Source organism: Hyla sarda, chromosome 3 (assembly GCF_029499605.1).
Source record: "Hyla sarda isolate aHylSar1 chromosome 3, aHylSar1.hap1, whole genome shotgun sequence".
Taxonomy (NCBI): domain Eukaryota; kingdom Metazoa; phylum Chordata; class Amphibia; order Anura; family Hylidae; genus Hyla; species Hyla sarda.
Window position 1 is genome coordinate 140946622 of NC_079191.1, and position 22073 is coordinate 140968694.

Genomic DNA, 22073 nt, shown 5'->3' on the forward strand with positions numbered 1-22073 from the left:
ATAGCTAGAATGTGTTCCAACAATTTTTACTAAGCAGTAGAATCCAGAAAACAAGTTGACCGTAAAGTGTCCACGTGAAAATGTGTCCAGATCTTTTCACGTAACACTTGCTTAAATCTTTAACTTGGTGTTGTGCGGAAGAGCTAGATATCTTGTCCCGAGAGAAGAGCTAAAACCATTTGCACCTAATATAGTATAAAATAGGAGGACGGTTTCGGTCATAAACACAAAACTGCTTGCTGTCAGCGAATGAAAGCACTCTGGTTTACAACCTGATATCCTGCCATGCTCACGTCTTTCAGAAAGGCTACTTACCATAGAGAGCACTGATACGATTCCACATGTAAATATTTTGAAAATAGTTGAAAATTTATACAAAATATATTGTACTGTACATTAGAAAGTAACAAAAAAAATGTCATTATCCAGTAAATAGTCTATACATGTAACACCAGAAAATATAGTTGAGCTTTACTTTAGGATTTCTTTTTATCCATTCTGTATATAGAAAATTGTCTCACTCAGTTATATCAGACTGTAGAAACATCACTGTCATAAATTCCCTCCTGAAGATTTACAGTTTAGTCTTGGTGACATTCCTGTGACACATGAGAAGGATTGATGTTCCCTGTCTAAGGCAGGTTATGATATTCCGTCTAAGGTGTCCTGATACAAGCTCCTAGGAAAACATCCAGACATCTTGTTAACATCCTCTCCTGAAAGATGTCATCACATTGTCAGCACCTGAATCATGTAGCCTGGTCACCTTTCCTAACCCCAGATGAACTTAGCTATGCCAGTTAATGGCAGTGAATACTTCTAATATGTTTTACCTACTAATGTGGTTTACATCAACTGAACCCGAAACAGGATCCTCCAACTAACATAACCATATAAATATACTCTAATATAACCTTACATATGAAATACAGAGTGAGATAAAGATAATAGGTTTGAATATAAACATTTCTCCTCTTCTCTCACCCCCCCCCCCCAAAATGCTATTGTAAATCTTATTTTTAGTTTGCAAAAGTTACTGAGCAGTAAAGCCAAGAAAATTGAAATAGGAGAAGACAAATATACATGTAATGATGACTTTTACAGAGTCCCAGTGTTACTGAATATACTTGTGCTGTAATTTAATGGCTTAGACATCTTTGATATACAGTGATCACAGGTACGTAGGAAAGGGGAGGACAGATTCATTTACTAAGAGGCTAAAAGAGCGGGCATAAAATACTACATTGACCTCTCGCAGTGCACTGACCACGCACCTTTATTTCAATTAGATTAAGTGCTCTGTGAATGATTCATGATATTGTAGTTTATTCAGTACAGGATCCTATGACTACAATGTATATGTGAAGTTTGAAGAAAATAGAAGACAACAGTGAGCGTATATGGTCAATCATGGATACACATTGTTTTTCCTTTAACATATTCATTTCAGGAAAATAAAATTGTGTGGAAACAGGCACTATCTCATTTTCACTGCTCAGTATGCCATCTACTGACCATTAACAACATCATCATGGATATAGACACAGAACTTCAATCAACAACATTGTAAAGATTAGAATACATAATAACAATAAAGGGTATTTGCTGGAAGTAATCATATGATCATTCATTTAGTATAAATGATAAATTAGCTAAATGCAAGGTTAATTTAAGAAAAAGGGGCATGAAAGTCTATACATCCAAAATGTAAAGAGATCATTAAAATTAGATAAACTTGCCATTTTGTTCCACGAGTCATTTTAAAATGTAGAGTTTAAAATATATGACACATATAACAGAAACCACTGATACACAGTATATACACTGCTCAAAAAAAATAAAGGGAACACTAAGATAACACATCCTAGATCTGAATGAATGAGCTAATCGTATGAAATACTTTCGTCTTTACATAGTTGAATGATGCGACAACTAAATCACACAAAAATGATCAATGTAAATCAAATCCACGTGCCCATATGACCTCCCTTCAACACCTTGGCATGCTCCTGATGAGGTGGCGGATGGTCTCCTGAGGGATGTCCTCCTGAGGGATGTCCTCCTAGACCTGGACTAAAGCATCCGCCAACTCCTGGACAGTCTGTAGTGCAACGTGACGTTGGTGGATGGAGTGAGACATTTTGTCCCAGATGTGCCCAATCGGATTCAGGTCTGGGGAACGGGCGGGCCAGTCCATAGCATCAACGCCTTCCTCTAGAAGGAACTGCTGACACACTCCAGCCACATGAGGTCTAGCATTCTCTTGCATTAGGAGGAACCCAGGGCCAACCTCACCAGCATTTGGTCTCACAAGGGGTCTGAGGATCTCATCTCGGTACCTAATGGCAGTCAGGCTACCTCTGGCAAGCACCTGGAGGGCTGTGTGACCCCCCCAAAGAAATGCCACCCCACACCATTACTGACCCACCGCCAAACCGGTCATGCTGAAGGATGTTGCAGGCAGCAGAACATTCATCATGGAGTCTCCAGACTCTGTTACATGTGCTTAGTGTGAACCTGCTTTCATCTGTGAAGAGCACAGGGCGCCAGTGGCGAATTTGCCAATCTTGGTGTTCTCTGGGAAATGCCAAACGTCCTGCATGGTGTCGGGCTGTAAGCACAACACCCACCTGTGGACGTCGGGCCCTCATACCACCCTCATGGAGTCTTTTTCTGACCGTTTGAGTGGACACATGCACATTTGTGGCCTGCTGGAGGTCATTTTTCAGGGCTCTGGCAGTGCTCCTGCAGAACCACTCCTTTATTGGGGGTGTCTTGCTAATTGTCTATAATTTCCACATGTTGTCTGTTCCATTTGCACAACAGCATGTGAAATTGATTGTCAATCAGTGTTGCTTCCTGAGTGGACAGTGGGATTTCACAGAAGTGTGATTGACTTGGAGTTACATTCCATTGTTTAAGTGTTCCCTTTGAGCAGTGTATGTTAAACCATAAATGGAAATTATATTTTTCTTAAAAAGTGCTTAGATGCATTAGGGAATGGATATTCTTATTTAAACTTCTGTCTTGAATTGGCTGCTAGCTATAGCTGATAGCCTTTGTCGGTTTCAGAGACAAGATATAACTCTGATCACAGCCATTTAATGCTCTAGATGCTGTAGTCAATAGGAACTACAGCATCTAAGCAGCTCAATCTCATATAAATGTCCCTTATGGCATTCAATCATTTTCCTTTGATGCAATCACGTGGGGCCGGATGGTTGTCATGGAAGCCTGGGGTCTTGTGAAGGCCTTCCGGGCAGCCATGATCTTACCACAGTGCACCATGCAAGTAATTAAGTGATCATGTATTCAATTCCCCTAGAAGAACTACAATTGTGGTAAAAAAAAAATGTTTAGGGTACATTCACACATACAATTTCTTTTTTTTTTTACAGGTAAGGTCACACGTACAGGATCTGCTGTGTATTTTTGCTGCATATTTTGTGCAGCTGATTTTGTTACCCATTGACTTCAATGGGTAGCAAAATCAGCTGAACAAAATATAAAGCAAAAACATGCAGCAGATCCTGTACGTGTGACCTTACCCTTCAAAAAATATTTTAAAAATTTCCACATAAATTTTTTAACAAAAAACAAAACTAAAAAAACAAACAGTTGGTACTCACACAGTTTAGTAGATAAGATCTGAAAGTAATAGCACACAAAATATTATGAAGTAAAGCAATAGTATTAAAAAAAAGATGTAAAACATAACAAAAAACTTATAAATTCAGCATCACTGTAATCATACTGACCTGCAGAATCAGATGGGAATTTGTCATTTTGTACTACACAGTAAATTCAGAACTACTCATTTTTTGCTGTTGTATTTTTTATCCAATTTAAGAAAAAAATAGTTTTTAGTTTGAATCTGCATTTTTTTTAAGGAGGAGTTATCCAACATAAGGTGACTTTTGTAATTAAGTGTCACCCAGTAATGGACATGCTTACCAAGGATCTGTGCTTGTGTTGGTGGTAAATAACCATGCCATGTGTCCCCCCACTGCGCTGGTGGCTTGATTTTGGAAACTGTTTCCTTTGCCTCCCTTAGACTACAATTCCCAGGATTTGTTTCATTGTGGGAGGTGATTTATTTTCCCCACAAACATCGGTCGCCCCCCCCCCCCCCACATTGCATTGCACGACATCACCTGATGCACAAGCTGTTGATCTGTGTGATGATAGATACCCACACCTCTGTCGGTAATGTCACCAGGGGGCTAGCTTCACACTCAACAGATGAGGCAGCCAAGCCTCCTTTTAGCACTTGACTTGTGATGTATTGTCTTGACAACACTCATTTTTTAAACTTGGCCTGAAAACTGGCATATGCAGGAAAAACTTTCCCCACAATGATTAATGTTAAATTGTAACGCTGAATGTTGCTCAGTTGAATGCCCAGATCTGGCTTCATAAACCCCAGGTAATAAGCAGTTATCAAAGGGAAAACTGTGGCCTTACATTTGTCCTGCAGTAGATGTTAAAGGGTAAAAATAGTATTAGATGGCAGCCATTTAATTAAATGATGTATTGTCTCGGGCTGCACAGCAAGCTGGGAAAAGTCTGAGACAACACTCATTTTGTAGACTTAAAAAATAAACTTCCGGGGAAAAGAAATTCAATACCAGTCACCAAACATAGGTAAGGGAAGTATATTAGTAACTAGACTGAGAAGACTAACTAGACTAAGAGCTAAAAAATCTGGAATACCCCTTTAACTTTTTATGTCGAGTTCTGGTGTAAAGTATAATAAATCTGCCAGGCCACAGGCAGACAGTATTATTTAAAAAAAAAAATGTCTTCATTGATTGTACCCCAAAGCACAGGACCTTTGTGAGACAAGAATTAACCATAATTTGAGATTACCAATGTGTCCATTGAAGCACACAAATGTCATAACAAAGACCTTGATCTGCAAGCATGTTAACTTCAGTTTATAATGTATACACTACATACTGTATGATCTTCATTATTTGCTATCAGGACACACCTTTGTTCTATAGAAAGAGTTACTTTCACCTGTGACCCAAGCAAACTAGTTTAAGAGTTCCTGAACTTTAGCACTTGTTAATAGGACACTGGCCCTTTTTCCTGCAATAATGGAAATGATAGAGAGTCACATAATTGAAAAGACTCACACAGCTATGGTATGCAAAGCGAATTTAAAACTGAAGTCCAAAGACTGGACCAGAAAGAAAACAAGAATGAAATCAAATGTCTGAAGAGCTTTTGATAGTCTCTCCAGGCTTATGTCCCTTTGTTCAACAAAAAAGCCATCACTGATTTCATTCTATCCCTGAAACACAATGGCTCTGTTTAGAAATCATGATAGATGATGGATTTGCTGATTCATCTTGTGCTCGCGACTCTTCTCACAATTCTGAACTCCAGCTAATAATAGTGACATAGTAACATTCTACTTATCCCCGTATGTTTAAATATTTACAGCAACATCTAAAACATAAAATAAGAACTTATATCAAGCATAATGACAAAAGTTTATCTTGTTGTTTCATTATTCATTTTGGAAGTAGTGGTTCTTCTTGTTTAAAGATTAGGGGGAGGTCTTGTGAAAATAACCCCTGTCCAGATGCCCTATTAGGGCTTATGAATGTCATAGACAAGGTCTCCCACTTATGACCTCTCTACAAGCCACAGTGCACATCATCCGACCACTAAGTAATAAAAAAATAAAAAAAATAAACCCCCACCCCAACAGTTCAAATAGATGGAGAAAAATCACCAAATTACAGCAAGGAATGAAGAAAATCTGCCGAAGGGGGTGCTAGTCTGTGATAAAAATTTACTTTTATTCTAACTCTATAAAAAATCCCCTACAACACAACACAGACAATCACCCAAAATAGGTAATGTGGAGTCACTTCTGCAAAATCAGAAATAGATGACCAAAAGTGATGGTAAGATTTACTGTGCAGTAATGGAAAACCATATCTCACCTGTTTTTAGTTGAGTCATTGAAAGATCTATTGAACAAGGTGGACTGTTATAAAACAGAGAGGAAAAGAGTAGTCACAGAAAGAGAAGATGCAATAAATGAGGTTATAACCTCACCATAGAATACCCTACATGTAAGTGCTGTAGACTTACACTGCTTGCATAGGGAACTGTTGGGGAAATCTTCCTAAAAAGGGCAACCCCTGCCCCGAGCTATCACTTTGTAGACAGCCCTAACCTGTGTGACCTTACCTGTTTCAACAATGTGGGCAGAATACTCAGGGGTTAAGTACGAAGTAGGGATAAGTATAGAGGTGAAAAATAAGAGTGCAATGTCAAACACAAGGAGAACGGGGCCCGTGGCAGTCTATTTGTCTGAGGCAGTAATAGGGTTTTTAGTGAGGTCCATGAACCATCTACTGTTTCTTCATAGGCATACAGATGATTCCAATCAAATCCAACAAAGTGAGACCTACCTTAGGGTGTCAGAAGCAGTGTTTTAAGGTATCCGAATATACCATCAAATCAAATAATTTTTATTAATTCTATATTTTGTGGAAAAAATATTATTATGTTTACAATACCATGGCACATAGGCATAGATTTTCAGCCATCCATCAGTTGCCTCTTTATTGCTCCATGATTGGTGACATCACCTCTTCACTCATTCACAAACAGATGAAAGCAAACAGATCCATCTCACTTACATTTACCAAATCAATTTCATTTTACAGTCAATTGCATGGTGACATATTGACGGTTTAACCTAATGGCATCAACTGTATTAAAGGAAGCCATGTCATCTTTGAAACCTCGCAATAAATGTCTCTAACATGTTTACCAATTGAAAAGAGTTATGATTCTCTGTCACTTCCTCCACTACATGAAGATGAAACCCAGGTACTATCTACTCAGCCGACAATTAATGATACGGGCAAAATAACAAAGTTATCATGAAGGTAATGAAAAGAAAAGCTAACGGAGCACCATAATAATGTTTGTAAACTGTATCACCTCTGCTCTTCATACTGCAATGTTTATTACCATATACAGCATGACAGATCTGCCATAACTTAGAATATTGACAGATAAAGTGAATAATATTTCTTATGTTTAAACAATCAAGGGGTATATATTAGGAATGTATTAGGAAGCAAGTCTTATCTCCCCCCAAAAATACCTTGTTACGCCTAGCGCTCCGGGTCCCCGCTCCTCCCCGGAGCGCTCACGGCGCCTTTCTCCCTGCAGCTCCCCGGTCAGCGCTGACCGGGAGCGCTGCCCTGTCATGGCCGTTGGGGATGCGATTCGCACAGCGGGACGCGCCCGCTCGCGAATCGCATCCCAGGTCACTTACCCGTTCCCGTCTCCTGCGGTCATGTGCTGGCGCGCGCGGCTCCGCTCTCTAGGGCGCGCGCGCGCCAGCTCCCTGAGACTTAAAGGGCCAGTGCACCAATGATTGGTGCCTGGCCCAATTAGCTTAATTGGTTCCCATCTGTTTCCTGGCTATATCTAGTCTCCTCCCTTGCACTTCCTTGCCGGATCTTGTTGCCCTAGAGCCTAGTGAAAGCGTTTTTGTGTGTTTATACCCTGTGTACCAGAACTTTGCTATCTCCCCTGACTACGAACCTTGCCGCCTGCCCCCGACCTTCTGCTACGTCCGACTTTGCTTCTGCCTACTCCCTTGTACCTCGCCTATCTTCAGCAGCCAGAGAGGTGAGCCGTTGCTAGTGGATACGACCTGGTCACTACCGCCGCAGCAAGACCATCCCGCTTTGCGGCGGGCTCTGGTGAAAACCTGTAGTGTCTTAGAACCGGTCCACTAGCACGGTCCTCGCTATCCCTCTCTGGCACAGAGGATCCACCTCCTGCCAGCCGGCATCGTGACAGTAGATCCGGCCATGGATCCCGCTGAAGTTCCTCTGCCTGTTGTCGCCGACCTCCCCACACTGGTCGCCCAGCAAGCCCGACAGATTGCCCAACAAGATCACCGGCTGTCGTACTTGACCACCATGACTCAGCAACTCCAGTCGCAGCTACAGCAGATTCAGTCTCAGCTACAGCAGCAGCAACCATCTCCTCCGCCAGCTTCTGCACCTCTTCCGCAGCGAGTGGCCACTCCTAGCCTCCGCCTGTCTTTGCCGGACAAATTTAATGGGGACTCTAAGTTTTGCCGTGGCTTTCTTTCCCAATGTTCCCTGCATCTGGAGATGATGTCGGATCAGTTTCCTACTGAAAGGTCTAAGGTGGCTTTCGTAGTCAGCCTTCTGTCTGGAAAAGCCCTGTCATGGGCCACACCGCTCTGGGACCGTGATGACCCCGTCACTGCCTCTGTACACTCCTTCTTCTCGGAAATTCGAAGTGTCTTTGAGGAACCTGCCCGAGCCTCTTCTGCTGAGACTGCCCTGCTGAACCTGGTCCAGGGTAATTCCTCCGTTGGCGAGTACGCCATACAATTCCGTACTCTTGCTTCTGAACTTTCCTGGAATAATGAGGCTCTCTGCGCGACCTTTAAAAAAGGCCTATCCAGCAACATTAAAGATGTTCTGGCCGCACGAGAGACTCCTGCTAGCCTGCATGAACTCATTCATCTAGCCACTCGCATTGACATGCGTTTTTCTGAGAGGCATCAAGAGCTCCGCCAGGAAAAAGACTTAGATCTCTGGCCACCTCTCCCACAGTCTCCACTGCAATCTGCGCCTAGGCCTCCCGCCGAGGAGGCCATGCAAGTGGATCGGTCTCGCCTGACCCTGGAAGAGAGGAATCGCCGTAAGGAAGAGAATCTTTGTTTGTACTGTGCCAGTACTGAACATTTTCTGGTGGATTGCCCAATCCGTCCTCCACGTCTGGGAAACGCACGCTCACACTCAGCTCTCGTGGGTGTGGCGTCTCTTGATGCCAAGTCGGCTTCTCCACGTCTCACGGTACCTGTTCGGATTTCCACTTCAGCCAGCTCTCCCCTCTCAGCCGTGGCCTGTCTGGACTCTGGAGCTTCTGGGAATTTTATTCGGGAGTCCTTTGTGAATAAATTCCATATTCCGGTGACCCGTCTTGTCAAGCCACTCCGCATCTCCGCGGTCAACGGAGCCAGGTTGGACTGTACCATACGTTTCCGCACGGAGCCCCTTCTTATGAGCATCGGATCTCATCACGAGAGGATTGAACTTTCTGTCCTCCCCAATTGCACCTCGGAAATTCTCCTTGGACTTCCCTGGCTTCAACTTCATTCCCCAACCCTGGATTGGTCCACTGGGGAGATCAAGAGTTGGGGGTCCTCTTGTGCCAAGAACTGTCTAAAACCGGTTCCCAGTAACCCTTGCCGTAACTCTGTGGTTCCTCCTGTATCCGGTCCCCCTAAGGTCATTAAGGACTCTGCCTGCCACAGGAAATGCCCCTCCCCCCCTCCCAGGCAAGCTTCTGTGTCCCCTCATGGCCCTCGTCCTGGTGTCACACTGCCCCGTGCCAGGTCTCGCCCTCTGCCCTCTCTCCCCATTCCTACTCCTGCGGTTCTGCCTGCCGTTGAGGAATCCCTCCTTCCTTTCCCGGTGTCCTCATCCCAGGGGAGGCAGTTACCCGATAAAGAGAAGGGGAGACCTAAGGGGGGGGGGTACTGTTACGCCTAGCGCTCCGGGTCCCCGCTCCTCCCCGGAGCGCTCACGGCGCCTTTCTCCCTGCAGCTCCCCGGTCAGCGCTGACCGGGAGCGCTGCCCTGTCATGGCCGTTGGGGATGCGATTCGCACAGCGGGACGCGCCCGCTCGCGAATCGCATCCCAGGTCACTTACCCGTTCCCGTCTCCTGCGGTCATGTGCTGGCGCGCGCGGCTCCGCTCTCTAGGGCGCGCGCGCGCCAGCTCCCTGAGACTTAAAGGGCCAGTGCACCAATGATTGGTGCCTGGCCCAATTAGCTTAATTGGTTCCCATCTGTTTCCTGGCTATATCTAGTCTCCTCCCTTGCACTTCCTTGCCGGATCTTGTTGCCCTAGAGCCTAGTGAAAGCGTTTTTGTGTGTTTATACCCTGTGTACCAGAACTTTGCTATCTCCCCTGACTACGAACCTTGCCGCCTGCCCCCGACCTTCTGCTACGTCCGACTTTGCTTCTGCCTACTCCCTTGTACCTCGCCTATCTTCAGCAGCCAGAGAGGTGAGCCGTTGCTAGTGGATACGACCTGGTCACTACCGCCGCAGCAAGACCATCCCGCTTTGCGGCGGGCTCTGGTGAAAACCTGTAGTGTCTTAGAACCGGTCCACTAGCACGGTCCTCGCTATCCCTCTCTGGCACAGAGGATCCACCTCCTGCCAGCCGGCATCGTGACATACCTCAGGTATTATGTTACTCTGCTAGGTAGGTATAACTTCTACCTTTGCTTCAAAGTATTAACTTTTCTCCTTCCCCTGAGTATAATCGTATCATCTTTCCTGCCTACTATTCCACCATAAATTTCATTTCCCCCAGTATCATCCACCCATTATGATCTGATTCCCCAACAATTATATTATATAGATAACATTCAACTGCATGATAAAGAGAGATAGTATAGACTAAAATATCTGCAAAGTTATTACAGTTCCCTGACATTTTTGGGGATTTTACTAGACTCATTTGCCTTCTCAAAAAGGATTCTTCTAGAGAAAGTCAAAGAATGTAGCCTAATCTGAGAGTACTCAAGCCATAGGGGAACGCCTGATAATGGTCTGTATGGTCAGTGATGGTTTTCTCCTTTATGAAGAAAGGAAGGAAGTCCGGCATACAAAAATCCAACTTTGTTAGGCAATAAAAGCAGATACAAACATGAAGAGGAGCATCAGCAGGACATCTGGACGCGTTTCGGATGGGTGCACCACCCTTTATCACATCTGTGATAAAGGGTGGTGTACCCATCCGAGACGTGTCCAGATGTCCTGCTGATGCTCCTGTTAGTGTTTGCATCTGCTTTTATTGCCTAAATAAAGTTGGATTTTCATATGCCGGACTTTTTTCCTTTCTTCAAGTTTGACCACGCACCTGGGTCAGTGCGAGTCCGAGCACAGAATCACAGGATCAGTAGACCAGGCCTCCCCTTTGCTTTTCTCCTTTATATCTTAGGCTCAATGTCCGAGCCAGGAGAATGGGTTCAGCCTAAACACAAATGTCAAAAAAGTTGAACTTGTCAATTATATGCTGGGGTCACGGATATTCCAGTTTAGAGTCAAAAGTTAGAGATCAGCAACACTCTGGAGGTAGGCCTAAAAGAATTAAAGGCAACGGGAGAGATTTATCAAAACCTGTCCAGAGGAAAAGTTGCCCAGTTGCCCATAGCAACCAATCAGATTGTTTCTTTCATTTTTAACAAGGCCTCTGCAAAATTAAAGAAGCAATCAGATTGGTTGCTATGGGCAACTGGGCAACTTTTCCTTTGCACAGGTTTTGATGAATGTGTCTGGGATCTATGCATATCTATATAAAGTTTGTTCCCCCTAATGTTCTCCCAAAATTTGGAATTTAGATTGTGATTCACAAGGGGAACAGGGACTGATGTAAGTGATGACAATCACTATTCAGCTTCGGGGAGTGTGTCAGATGAATAAAAAAATAAAAAATAAAAAATAAATAAGGAATAAATTAGGAGAAAACTTTGAGGTAAGTCCTATCATTAAAAAGAAAGGTGTTATTTACTTTACTGTTTAAAAGCTATCAGGAAGATTAAGAAAGTAAGTACTAGTTACCATACTATCACAACTTACATTACAAATGTCCAGCCCAAATATACATTAGTGGCATATACCACCAAAAATGGTGTGTACTGTGTTTATTGAGGTGATATATGGTGGGTATGTTCTGGGAAACCTCAGGAAAATATGTGCGCAATCAAGTATCTTAAAAATACAAACATCTGCTGTGAAAACTGCTTACGATTTGGTAAAATAAAATAAAATAAAAAAACAACAATTTAAGACTAGATTTTAAGTATGAAACAACATACACATCATTATGAAAATTGCACAAACTACTTATTCAACAGCTTCCTAAACAAACTGTTTTAATGCAGAGTCGACCATTTACTCGTAGACATCTAAATGTTTGTGAAACATGACTTGTGTTCATTCTTGTGTGTTTCTCTTACCAATAGCTGACTGAACGCCTGAAACTAAAGCTAGACATGGGGCTGAATGCATCAACAGTATTTTTATGCATCAGTTAGCAAAATTACTGAAGGGTTTACAAAAAGAGCACACCAACAAGTCAAGGTTGCCCAAGGTAACTAAACAGGTCACTAGACTCTATGGCACCAGCTTGGAAGCATTCATTTCTTACAGTCACCTGGGAGAGAGATCAGCTATATGAACAGGACAGTGACTTGCCTTTGATTTACCAATATTATATTTTGTTCAGTAAAGTTACAGAACAACCAGCAACATTCATGTCTGATTTATTTTTTAGATCAGGAAAAAGATCAGCTTTACACAGCGACACTCTTGTCCATACGCTGTGTTTGGTACTGTAGTTTAGTCCTATTAAAGTGAATGGTACATATATACAGGGTGGGCCATTTATATGGATACACCTTAATAAAATGGGAATAGTTGGTGATATTAACTTCCTGTTTGTGGCACATTAGTATATGTGAGGGGGGAAACTTTTCAAGATGGGTGGTGACCATGGCGGCCATTTTGAAGTCGGACATTTTGAATCCAACTTTTGTTTTTACAATTGGAATTGTGACACATCAATCTTATTAGGAATTTCACAAGAAAAACAATGATGTGCTTGGTTTTAACATAACTTTATTCTTTCAGGAGTTATTTACAAGTTTCTGACCACTTATAAAATGTGTTCAATGTGCTGCCCATTGTGTTGGATTGTCAATGCAACCCTCTTCTCCCACTCTTCACACACTGATAGCAAAACTGCAGGAGAAATGCTAGAACAGGCTCCCAGTTACCGTATTTTCAGGTGCTGCACATCTCGTATCTTCACAGCATAGACAATTGCCTTCATATGACCCCAAAGATAAAAGTCTAAGGGGGTCAGATCGGGAGACCTTGGGGGCCATTCAACTGGCCCACGACGACCAATCCACTTTCCAGGAAACTGTTCATCTAGGAATGCTCGGACCTGACACCTGACAAGATGGTGCACCACCACACACCACCACATTATGGGTGTCAGGTCTGAGCATTCCTAGATGAACAGTTTCCTGGAAAGTGGATTGGTCGTCGTGGGCCAGTTGAATGGCCCCCAAGGTCTCCCAATCTGACCCCCTTAGACTTTTATCTTTGGGGTCATCTGAAGGGAATTGTCTATGCTGTGAAGATACGAGATCTGCAGCACCTGAAACTACGTATACTGGAAGCCTGTGCTAGCATTTCTCCTGCGGTGTTGCTATCAGTGTGTGAAGCGTGGGAGAAGAGGGTTGTATTGACAATCCAACACAATGGGCAGCACATTGAACACATTTTATAAGTGGTCAGAAACTTGTAAATAACTCATGAAAGAATAAAGTTACGTTAAAACCAAGCGCATCATTGTTTTTCTTGTGAAATTCCCAATAAGTTTGATGTGTCACATGACCCTCTTCCTTTTGAAAAAACAAAAGTTGGATTCAAAATGTCTGACTTCAAAATGGCCACCATGGTCACCATACATCTTGAAAAGTTTCCCCCCTCACAAACACTAATGTGCCACAAACAGGAAGTTAATATCACCAACCATTCCCATTTTATTAAGGTGTATCCATATAAATGGCCCACCCTGTATATATATAGTGCTCACCAGAGTTCAGATGTGGATAGAAACTTAGGCGTTGCTAGATACAGAAGGTATGGTGGAGCATATACTGGCCCATAGCTGAACAAGAAACTATAGAAAAGCAAGACTAGGTTTCCACACAGGTTTTTTCTGCAGTTTTTGAGCCAAAGTCAGACGTGGATCCATGAGGAAGGAGAAATTGAATTCCTTCCTTTTTATTTCCCATTCCTTTTGGCTACACTGTGCGTTAATATAACAAGCAAAGCCAATAGAAAAGAGTGGTGCTGTTTCAACTACATTTTTCTTTTTTTATTAAGTCTCTTTTATTTAACCCCTTAACGACCAAGGACATAAATGTACCAGTGCACCAGGACGTACATTAATGTCCTGTGTATGCCCGCGAGCATCGGGGCGGTGCTCGCGTCATACACGGCAGGTTCCGGCTGCTAGCAGCAGCCGGAGACCCACCAGTAATGGCTGACATCCGTGATCACGCGGATGTCTGCCATTAATCCCTCAGATGCCGTGATCAGCACAGATCACGGCATCTACGGCAGTGCGCATGTTAAAATAGATGATCGGATCGCCCACAGCGCTACCGTGGGGATCCAATCATCTGTAATGGTGGACGGAGGTCCCCTCTCCTGCCTTCGTCTGTCTCCTGGCATCTCCTGCTCTGGTCTGAGATTAAGCAGACCAGAGTAGAAGATCACCGATAATACTGGTCAGTGCTATGTCCTATGCATAGCACTGAACAGTATTAGCAATCAAATGATTGCTATAGATAGTCCCCTATGGGGACATAAAAAGTGTAAAAAAAAAGTTGAAAAATTTAAAAATCAAAAGTAAAAAAAAAAGTGAAAAATCCCCTCCCCCAAATTGGCCGTTTTTTCCCATTTTACCCCTAAATGAGTAAACATTTTTTTTCTTATAGACATATTTCGTATCGCCACATGTGTAAATGTACGAACTATCAAAATATAATGTCAATGATCCCGTATGGTGAACAGCGTAAACATAAAAAAAAGTCCAAAAATGCAGCTTTTTTGTCACATTTTATTTTTAAAAAATTATCTAAAAGTCTTATATGTGCAAATGTGCTATCAATTAAAATAACAGATGATGGTGCAAAAAATTTGCCCTATATCACCCTATATATGGAAATATGAAAAAGTTATAGGTGGTCAAAATAGGGTGATTTTAGATTACTGATTTTGTACAAAAACCGAAAATGCTAAAATAAAATTGGCCTGGTCCTTAAGGTTAAAATTGGTTTGGTCCTTAAGGGGTTAAAGGAGTAGTCCAGCGAAAGAAACTATGTAAAAAAAGATAATAAAGCAACTTATTTATATAATGCTATCAGCAATACTGCACAGATCTTCCATATTAGTTATGCTCTTTTCCTTGTAATCTGTGACATCACATCACACTCTCTGAATGCAGAGCTCCCGCCCCTGCTTTCCCCTCCCCTCCTGTCTGCTCAAGACAAGACCAGTGATGTGAAGGGGGGGGGGGAGCTCATATAACTGCTCAATAGATTTATGATTTATCAGATATCAGGAAGCCATTCTCAGTCACAGTAGTTTTCGTCAGAACAGACTCACTGCTGCCTTATCTAATGAGTCATAAGTCTAACGAACAATATCAAGCCCCCCCCCCCACACACACACACACAAACCTACACATCTCTGGTCTGGTCCCAAGCAGACCAAAGAGGAGGGTGGAAGGGGGGTGAATTTAGAGAATTTGATATGATTTCACAGCTTACAAGGGTAAGAGCATAGCTGATATGGAAAATATATGCACTTTGGCTAATAGCATTGTATAAGTATGTTGCTAAATGCTGCTCACCATGACTGAATACCAGACACGCTCCATATGCCCTCACCCTACGCAGACTATGTTGAGGTAGTGCAGGATATAGCCCCATAGACTTTCTATAGAATTTGTCTTCTGCAGTGAAGAGAGATGGGGAAAGAACCGTTTAGATGAGCACTTCTCCTGGATCGTTCTAGTGATTAGTGGGGGGGGGGGGGGTCTCAGCACCCAGATCCTGATCAATCATAGCCTGTGACATGCCTTTATGACATGTAAAAAAAATGTTTTAAATGATAATCACACTATAATTGTCATTTTATGAAATCACTACAAATTGGTTAAAACATTATGCAATCCAGCTCAAACATACCACCTTTTCAGGTAACTTTCCCTTAATATCAGTGTTTCACTCAAACTCAGGAGTAGAGTGCTAATGGCCTGTAAATCTTCCAGACACCATTATTGTGCTCTCCTCAATTACCCCTTTAAACATTATGGAATCAAATGGTTAACTTAAGAGGGCTTCAGCTAGTTGGAGATCCACTTCAGCCTTGTAAAATTGACAGTACATACTAGTATAGACCAGATAACTATTCAACAGCAGAATGCATCAGGCCAGATGCCCCTTTGGTCTTCTAAATAGTGTTAGTTCTGTTTCCCATACTCATTTACAAGCAGCGTAAGTCCTTCTGGCATACTAGTCATAGTAGTCATTTTGTTGTCTAATCTTTTTTTAATTGCTCTTGATAATAAATCCAATACTCTATTCCTCAGCTTGATGCTTTGCTACATAGAGCAGAAAAATAATCGGCACAAAAAATGATGCTTGCCATGACTGGTATGTAGCCACATGGGAGGGAATGTGGTGGAATTTAGTGAAACCCTCCTCATGGCAGTGATGTTTGATTGAGAGTATAAATGCAGGGCTTGTCTTATGCAGAATACATTTAAACAATTTAATATATGCAATTTTTATAATAATAATAATATCCACAATGTTATTTACCTCCCAACCAGACAGTAAGTTTTCGAGATGCATACAATGTTCTCCTTCATATGGTCCAAATTTTTCTCCTGCTGATATTTTTTCTTTTGTCCATATTCCCAATCCTGCACCTGGAATACTAGATTCTCGAAGTTCAAATTCAGGAGGTATTGGAATGTCATCTGGTATATAAATGGGCGCCCTGTATGGTGATCCTTCCTTAGGCGTAAATTCATCACTAGAAGAGGCTGGTGAAGAGAGATCTGGAAAATTTGATCCTGACGTAGTGCCAGTCCCATCATCAAAATGTGACAACTCTCCATTTACCACTCCATCTATTTCAGTAGAAATATTGTCACCTGTAGATTGATAGAAAATAAAGATTAGCAATGCATGTAGTGTCATAATATTGTTTTCCTACATAACAAACGTAACATAAAGAATACCTGATAATGGAAATTTTTAAGACATCATTTACTGTATATGATAATAATAGTTATTGACAATTAGTGATTTCTGGTCTGGCAATCATCTGATGAGCTTGGGTCCAGATTCAGCAACCACTGATTAAACATTTCCAGGAATATGTATGTTTCCATGCTGGCCATCATAATGACTGGCTGATCATACATGGACAGGCATGGTCTAAGGGTGCCATCATATATATCTGGCAATCCAGCTGACAATACATGGATCGGAATGGTCTAAAGGTGCCGTCACATAAACCTGGCAATCGAGCTGACAAAAAATGGACAGGCATGGTCTAAGGGTGCCATCACATATATCTGGCGACCCAACTAACAATACATGGACAGGTATGGTCTAAGGGTGCCGTCAAATATTTCTGTCGATCCAGCTAACAATACATGGACAGGCATGGTCTAAGGGTGCCATCACATACATCTGGTGATTCAGCTAACAATACATGGACAGGTATGGTCTAAGGGTGCCATCACATATATCTGGTGATCCAGCCAACAATAGATAGACAGGCATGGTCTAAGGGGGCCATCACATATATCTGATGAACCAGCTAACAATACATGGACAAGCATGGTCTAGGGGTGCCATCACATATATCTGGCGATTCAGCTAACAATACATGGACAGGCATGGCCTAAGGGTGCCGTCACATATATCTGGCGATCCAGCCAATAATAGATGGACAGGCATGGTCTAAGGGTGCCATCACATATATCTGGTGATACAGCTAACAATACATGGACAGGTATGGTCTAAGGGTGCCGTCACATATATCTGGCGATTGAGCTAACAATACATGGACAGGCATGGCCTAAGGGTGCTGTCACATATATCTGACGATCCAGCCAATAATAGATGGACAAGCATGGTCTAAGGATGCCATCACATATATCTGGTGATCCAGCTAACAATTCATGGACAAGCATGGTCTAAGGGGGCCATCACATGTATCTGGTGATTCAGCTAACAATACATGGACAGGTATGGTCTAAGGGCGCCATCACATATATCTGGCGATCCAGCCAACAATAGATGGACAGGCATGGTCTAAGGGTGCCATCACATATATCTGATGATCCAGCTAACAATACATGGACAAGCATGGTCTAGGGGTGCCATCACATATATCTGGCGATTCAGCTAACAATACACGGACAGGCATGGTTTAAGGGTGCCATCACATACATCTGGCGATTGAGCTAACAATACATTGACAGGCATGACCTAAGGGTGCCGTCACATATATCTGGTGATCCAGCCAATAATAGATGGACAGGCATGGTCTAAGGGTGCCATCACATATATCTGATGATCCAGCTAACAATACATGGACAAGCATGGTCTAGGGGTGCCATCACATATATCTGGCGATTCAGCTAACAATACACAGACAGTAATGGTCTAAGGGTGCCATCACATACATCTGGCGATTGAGCTAACAATACATGGACAGGCATGGCCTAAGGGTGCCATCACATATATCTGGTGATACAGCTAACAATACATGGACAGGTATTGTCTAAGGGTGCCGTCACATATATCTGGCCATTGAGCTAACAATACATGGACAGGCATGGCCTAAGGGTGCCGTCACATATATCTGACGATCCAGCCAATAATAGATGGACAAGCATGGTCTAAGGGCGCCATCACATATATCTGGCGATCCAGCCAACAATAGATGGACAGGCATGGTCTAAGGGTGCCATCACATATATCTGATGATCCAGCTAACAATACATGGACAAGCATGGTCTAGGGGTGCCATCACATATATCTGGCGATTCAGCTAACAATACATGGACAGGTATGGTCTAAGGGTGCCGTCACATATAGCTGGCGATCCAGCCAACAATAGATGGACAGGCATGGTCTAAGGGTGCCATCACATATATCTGATGATCCAGCTAACAATACATGGACAAGCATGGTCTAAGGGTGCCGTCACATATATCTGGCGATTCAGCTAACAATACATGGACAGGCATGGCCTAAGGGTGCCGTCACATATATCTGGCGATCCAGCCAATAATAGATGGACAGGCATGGTCTAAGGGTGCCATCACATATATCTGGTGATACAGCTAACAATACATGGACAGGTATGGTCTAAGGGTGCCGTCACATATATCTGGCGATTGAGCTAACAATACATGAACAGGCATGGCCTAAGGGTCCCGTCACATATATCTGACGATCCAGCCAATAATAGATGGACAGGCATGGTCTAAGGGTGCCGTCACATGTATCTGGAAATTTGGCTAATTTTCCCTTTAGCACAGAAAAAAATCTTCAGAGGGAAACTGATGATTGGACTGATTCCGTTCATTTGAATGGAACAGTTCAGATTTATAGAAAACTGACGCTTTTTGCCATTGCTTGTCACATAAGTTGTGGCATCAGTTGTGTCCAGTCATTGAGTCGGATTGTCAGATATATGTGATGGCACCTTAACAGAGAGTTCGAAGAAAGGGATAACCTTATTTGTAGTCCACATGCTCACATACTAGTATGACAACTTCAATAGCTTCATTTAGCAAAGATGTCTTTGATGTATTTTCAGAATGTAGTATCTTTTTCAATATTGAATAATACAATTGATACAACTTAAGGAAAGTTTTTTCTTGCCCTTTTTTCTGGAAAATGTACGTAGAGACCAAAATGATTATAGATTTGCTGAACCGAACTACTAGGCTGGCTTCCCAAACTACATATACTGTAGATAAATAAAAGTCACAAGGGAGGTGAAATGAAATAGGTTAGTAGTGATCTATTCTGGATAATGCGTTCTTAATACCTGTTATATAAGGTTGGGGCAGATAATGTGTCCAGTATTCTGTTTTATGACACTGTGCATCATGGAACTAATGAGGAATTCATCTCTTTTAATGCATATCACATTCAGCTACATCCCAGTGAGAAGCACTATGACAAGTCTAGCTCTGTGGTTTGTACACCATAACGAATAAATCATATTTCTGAGTCTCCAGACTGCCGTAGAACCTTAAACAGCTCAGTAAAGATCCATCTGTGCTTCCCTGCTGCCACCGCCAACCCCTGACCCCTGAACACCATCAACCTCTCTTAATGCATAATTTAAACAGGGGCATTGCAAATCCAATTCCAAGAGTGACAACATATATCTGTTTTATGGCCTTGGATAAAATTCTTGCTGCTGTATTACATTGTGTCACAGAAACAAAAGTACACAATAAATGCGAAAAACGCATTATCAAAAATTCCCCATCTCACAAATGCAACTGATCTAACGTCATCTCTTACAATTAGGGTATGTAAGACTTCTAATGAATATCACAAAACTATAAAGATTCTGTTATATGTTGGTCATGAAATATCAGCCGTATAGGGAAGACTTTATGTCAGACCGCCCACCTCCAGAGGAGTTATTGAAAAATGTGAAGCCTTCCCAGACCCCCGGAATGGCAGGCAAGTCTCCCAAAGTTGATCTTGCAAAAACACAATGGAGGAGATTTATCAATTCCTGTGCAAAGGAAAAGTTACCCAGTTGCCCATAGCAACCAATCAAATCGCTTCCTTCATGTTGCAGAGGCCTTGTTAAAAATGAAAGAAGCAAGCTGATTGGTTGCTGTGGGCAACTGGGCAACTTTTCCTCCACAGGTTTTGATATATCTCCCCCAATAGGTTTTGCACTATACAAATACATTCACCTATATTTATTTAAAAGATGCACTGCGGGCAGATAAAAACATTCTCTGAACCTACACATCATTTACTTAAAGGGGTACTCCGCCCCAGACATCTTATCCCCTATCGAAAGGATAAGGGATAAGTTGTCAGATAGCGTGGGTCCCGCCGTCGGGACCCCCGGGATCTCAGCTGCAGCACCCACCTGTTGCGGCTTCTGGCAGCGCTGGAGGCTCTCATCCTAACGCCTCACGACCATGGTGACCGGAGATTGTGACGTCACGACCCGTGTGACGTCACGCCCCACCCCCTCAATGCAAGTCTATGGGAGGGGGCATGATGGCTGTCACGCCCCCTCCCATAGACTTGCATTGAGGGGCAGGTGTGACATCACATGAGGGCGGAGTTGTGACGTCACGATCTCACGTCACTGCGGTCAGGAGCCGAAGCCTCCAGCGTTTCCGGAAGCCGCAACAGGTGGGTGATGCAGCCGAGATCCCGGGGGTCCCCAGCGGCGGGACCCCCGCGATCTGACATCTTATCCCCTATCCTTTGGATGTCTAGGGGCAGAGTACCCCTTTAAAGAGTAACTCCAAGCAGGATCCATAATTGAAGCAATTCCATATTCTGGTCATTGTAGTCTCAGGCAAGACTTGGGCTACAAATTTGCTGGGAGATTTAAACCACTATCCTGGCACAAAAACAGTAATGTAATTTTTTGGCAAATTAACCATTGAAATGTTGATTTACATTTGTTGCATACCTTTGCAGAACAATAACCCATAATTACCAATCTCCTAATTTTTATTTATTATTTTTATTGGTTTAAACATGTTTGTATCCATTATGGCAAATTGTCCAAATGTTCCTTACATTTAAGTAATGTGTGTTGGAAACAACAATTAAAATAGTAATGGCTATGATGACGTACAACAGTTGGCTACCTCCTGGTTAACCATCAACAACCCACATCTGCAGTAAGCATACAGTAAGTGTTTACAAGTGCGGTTAGTAAACATAGTCTTGGCCAAAGAAAGCTAAACACTTATCGAATCACAGCGGAGCAGTAAGCTCAAAACAAATTCACAATAAGAATAATAATTGTAGCAAAACATAAAAAAGGAGGAAACTAAATGTTGGAATTTCACATTGGACTTCATCTTTCCTGAAGAGGGAAATAGTAAAAAACCTGTGTTGCTGTTTTTGGCTCACACTTCTATTCTGTGTGCTGATGGGGCTTGGGATTTATTATCTGATTACCCCCAATAGTATTTATGAGCTCCTAAATTTTTTATACATAAAGGCAATAAGGCATTGTGGGATGAAGATTGCCATAAATTATTTACCAGACCACTTGGATGGGATCATGAGACTTGCCAAACTCCTGCCACGCACAAAGGCTGTCTGAGAAGAGATTTACTAGTAGTAACTATATGGGT

At 42.5% G+C, this 22073-nt stretch overlaps 1 protein-coding gene across 1 annotated transcript in view; it reads right to left on the reverse strand.

Annotated features, from left to right (window-relative positions):
- Positions 1 to 22073, reverse strand: part of MECOM (MDS1 and EVI1 complex locus) — a 590565-nt gene that overhangs the window by 283959 nt on the left and 284533 nt on the right. Inside the window, exon 2 of the mRNA XM_056565113.1 lies at positions 16507 to 16844. Within this exon, the coding sequence (XP_056421088.1) occupies positions 16507 to 16844 (338 nt within the window). The remainder of the gene's footprint in view (positions 1 to 16506; positions 16845 to 22073) is intronic.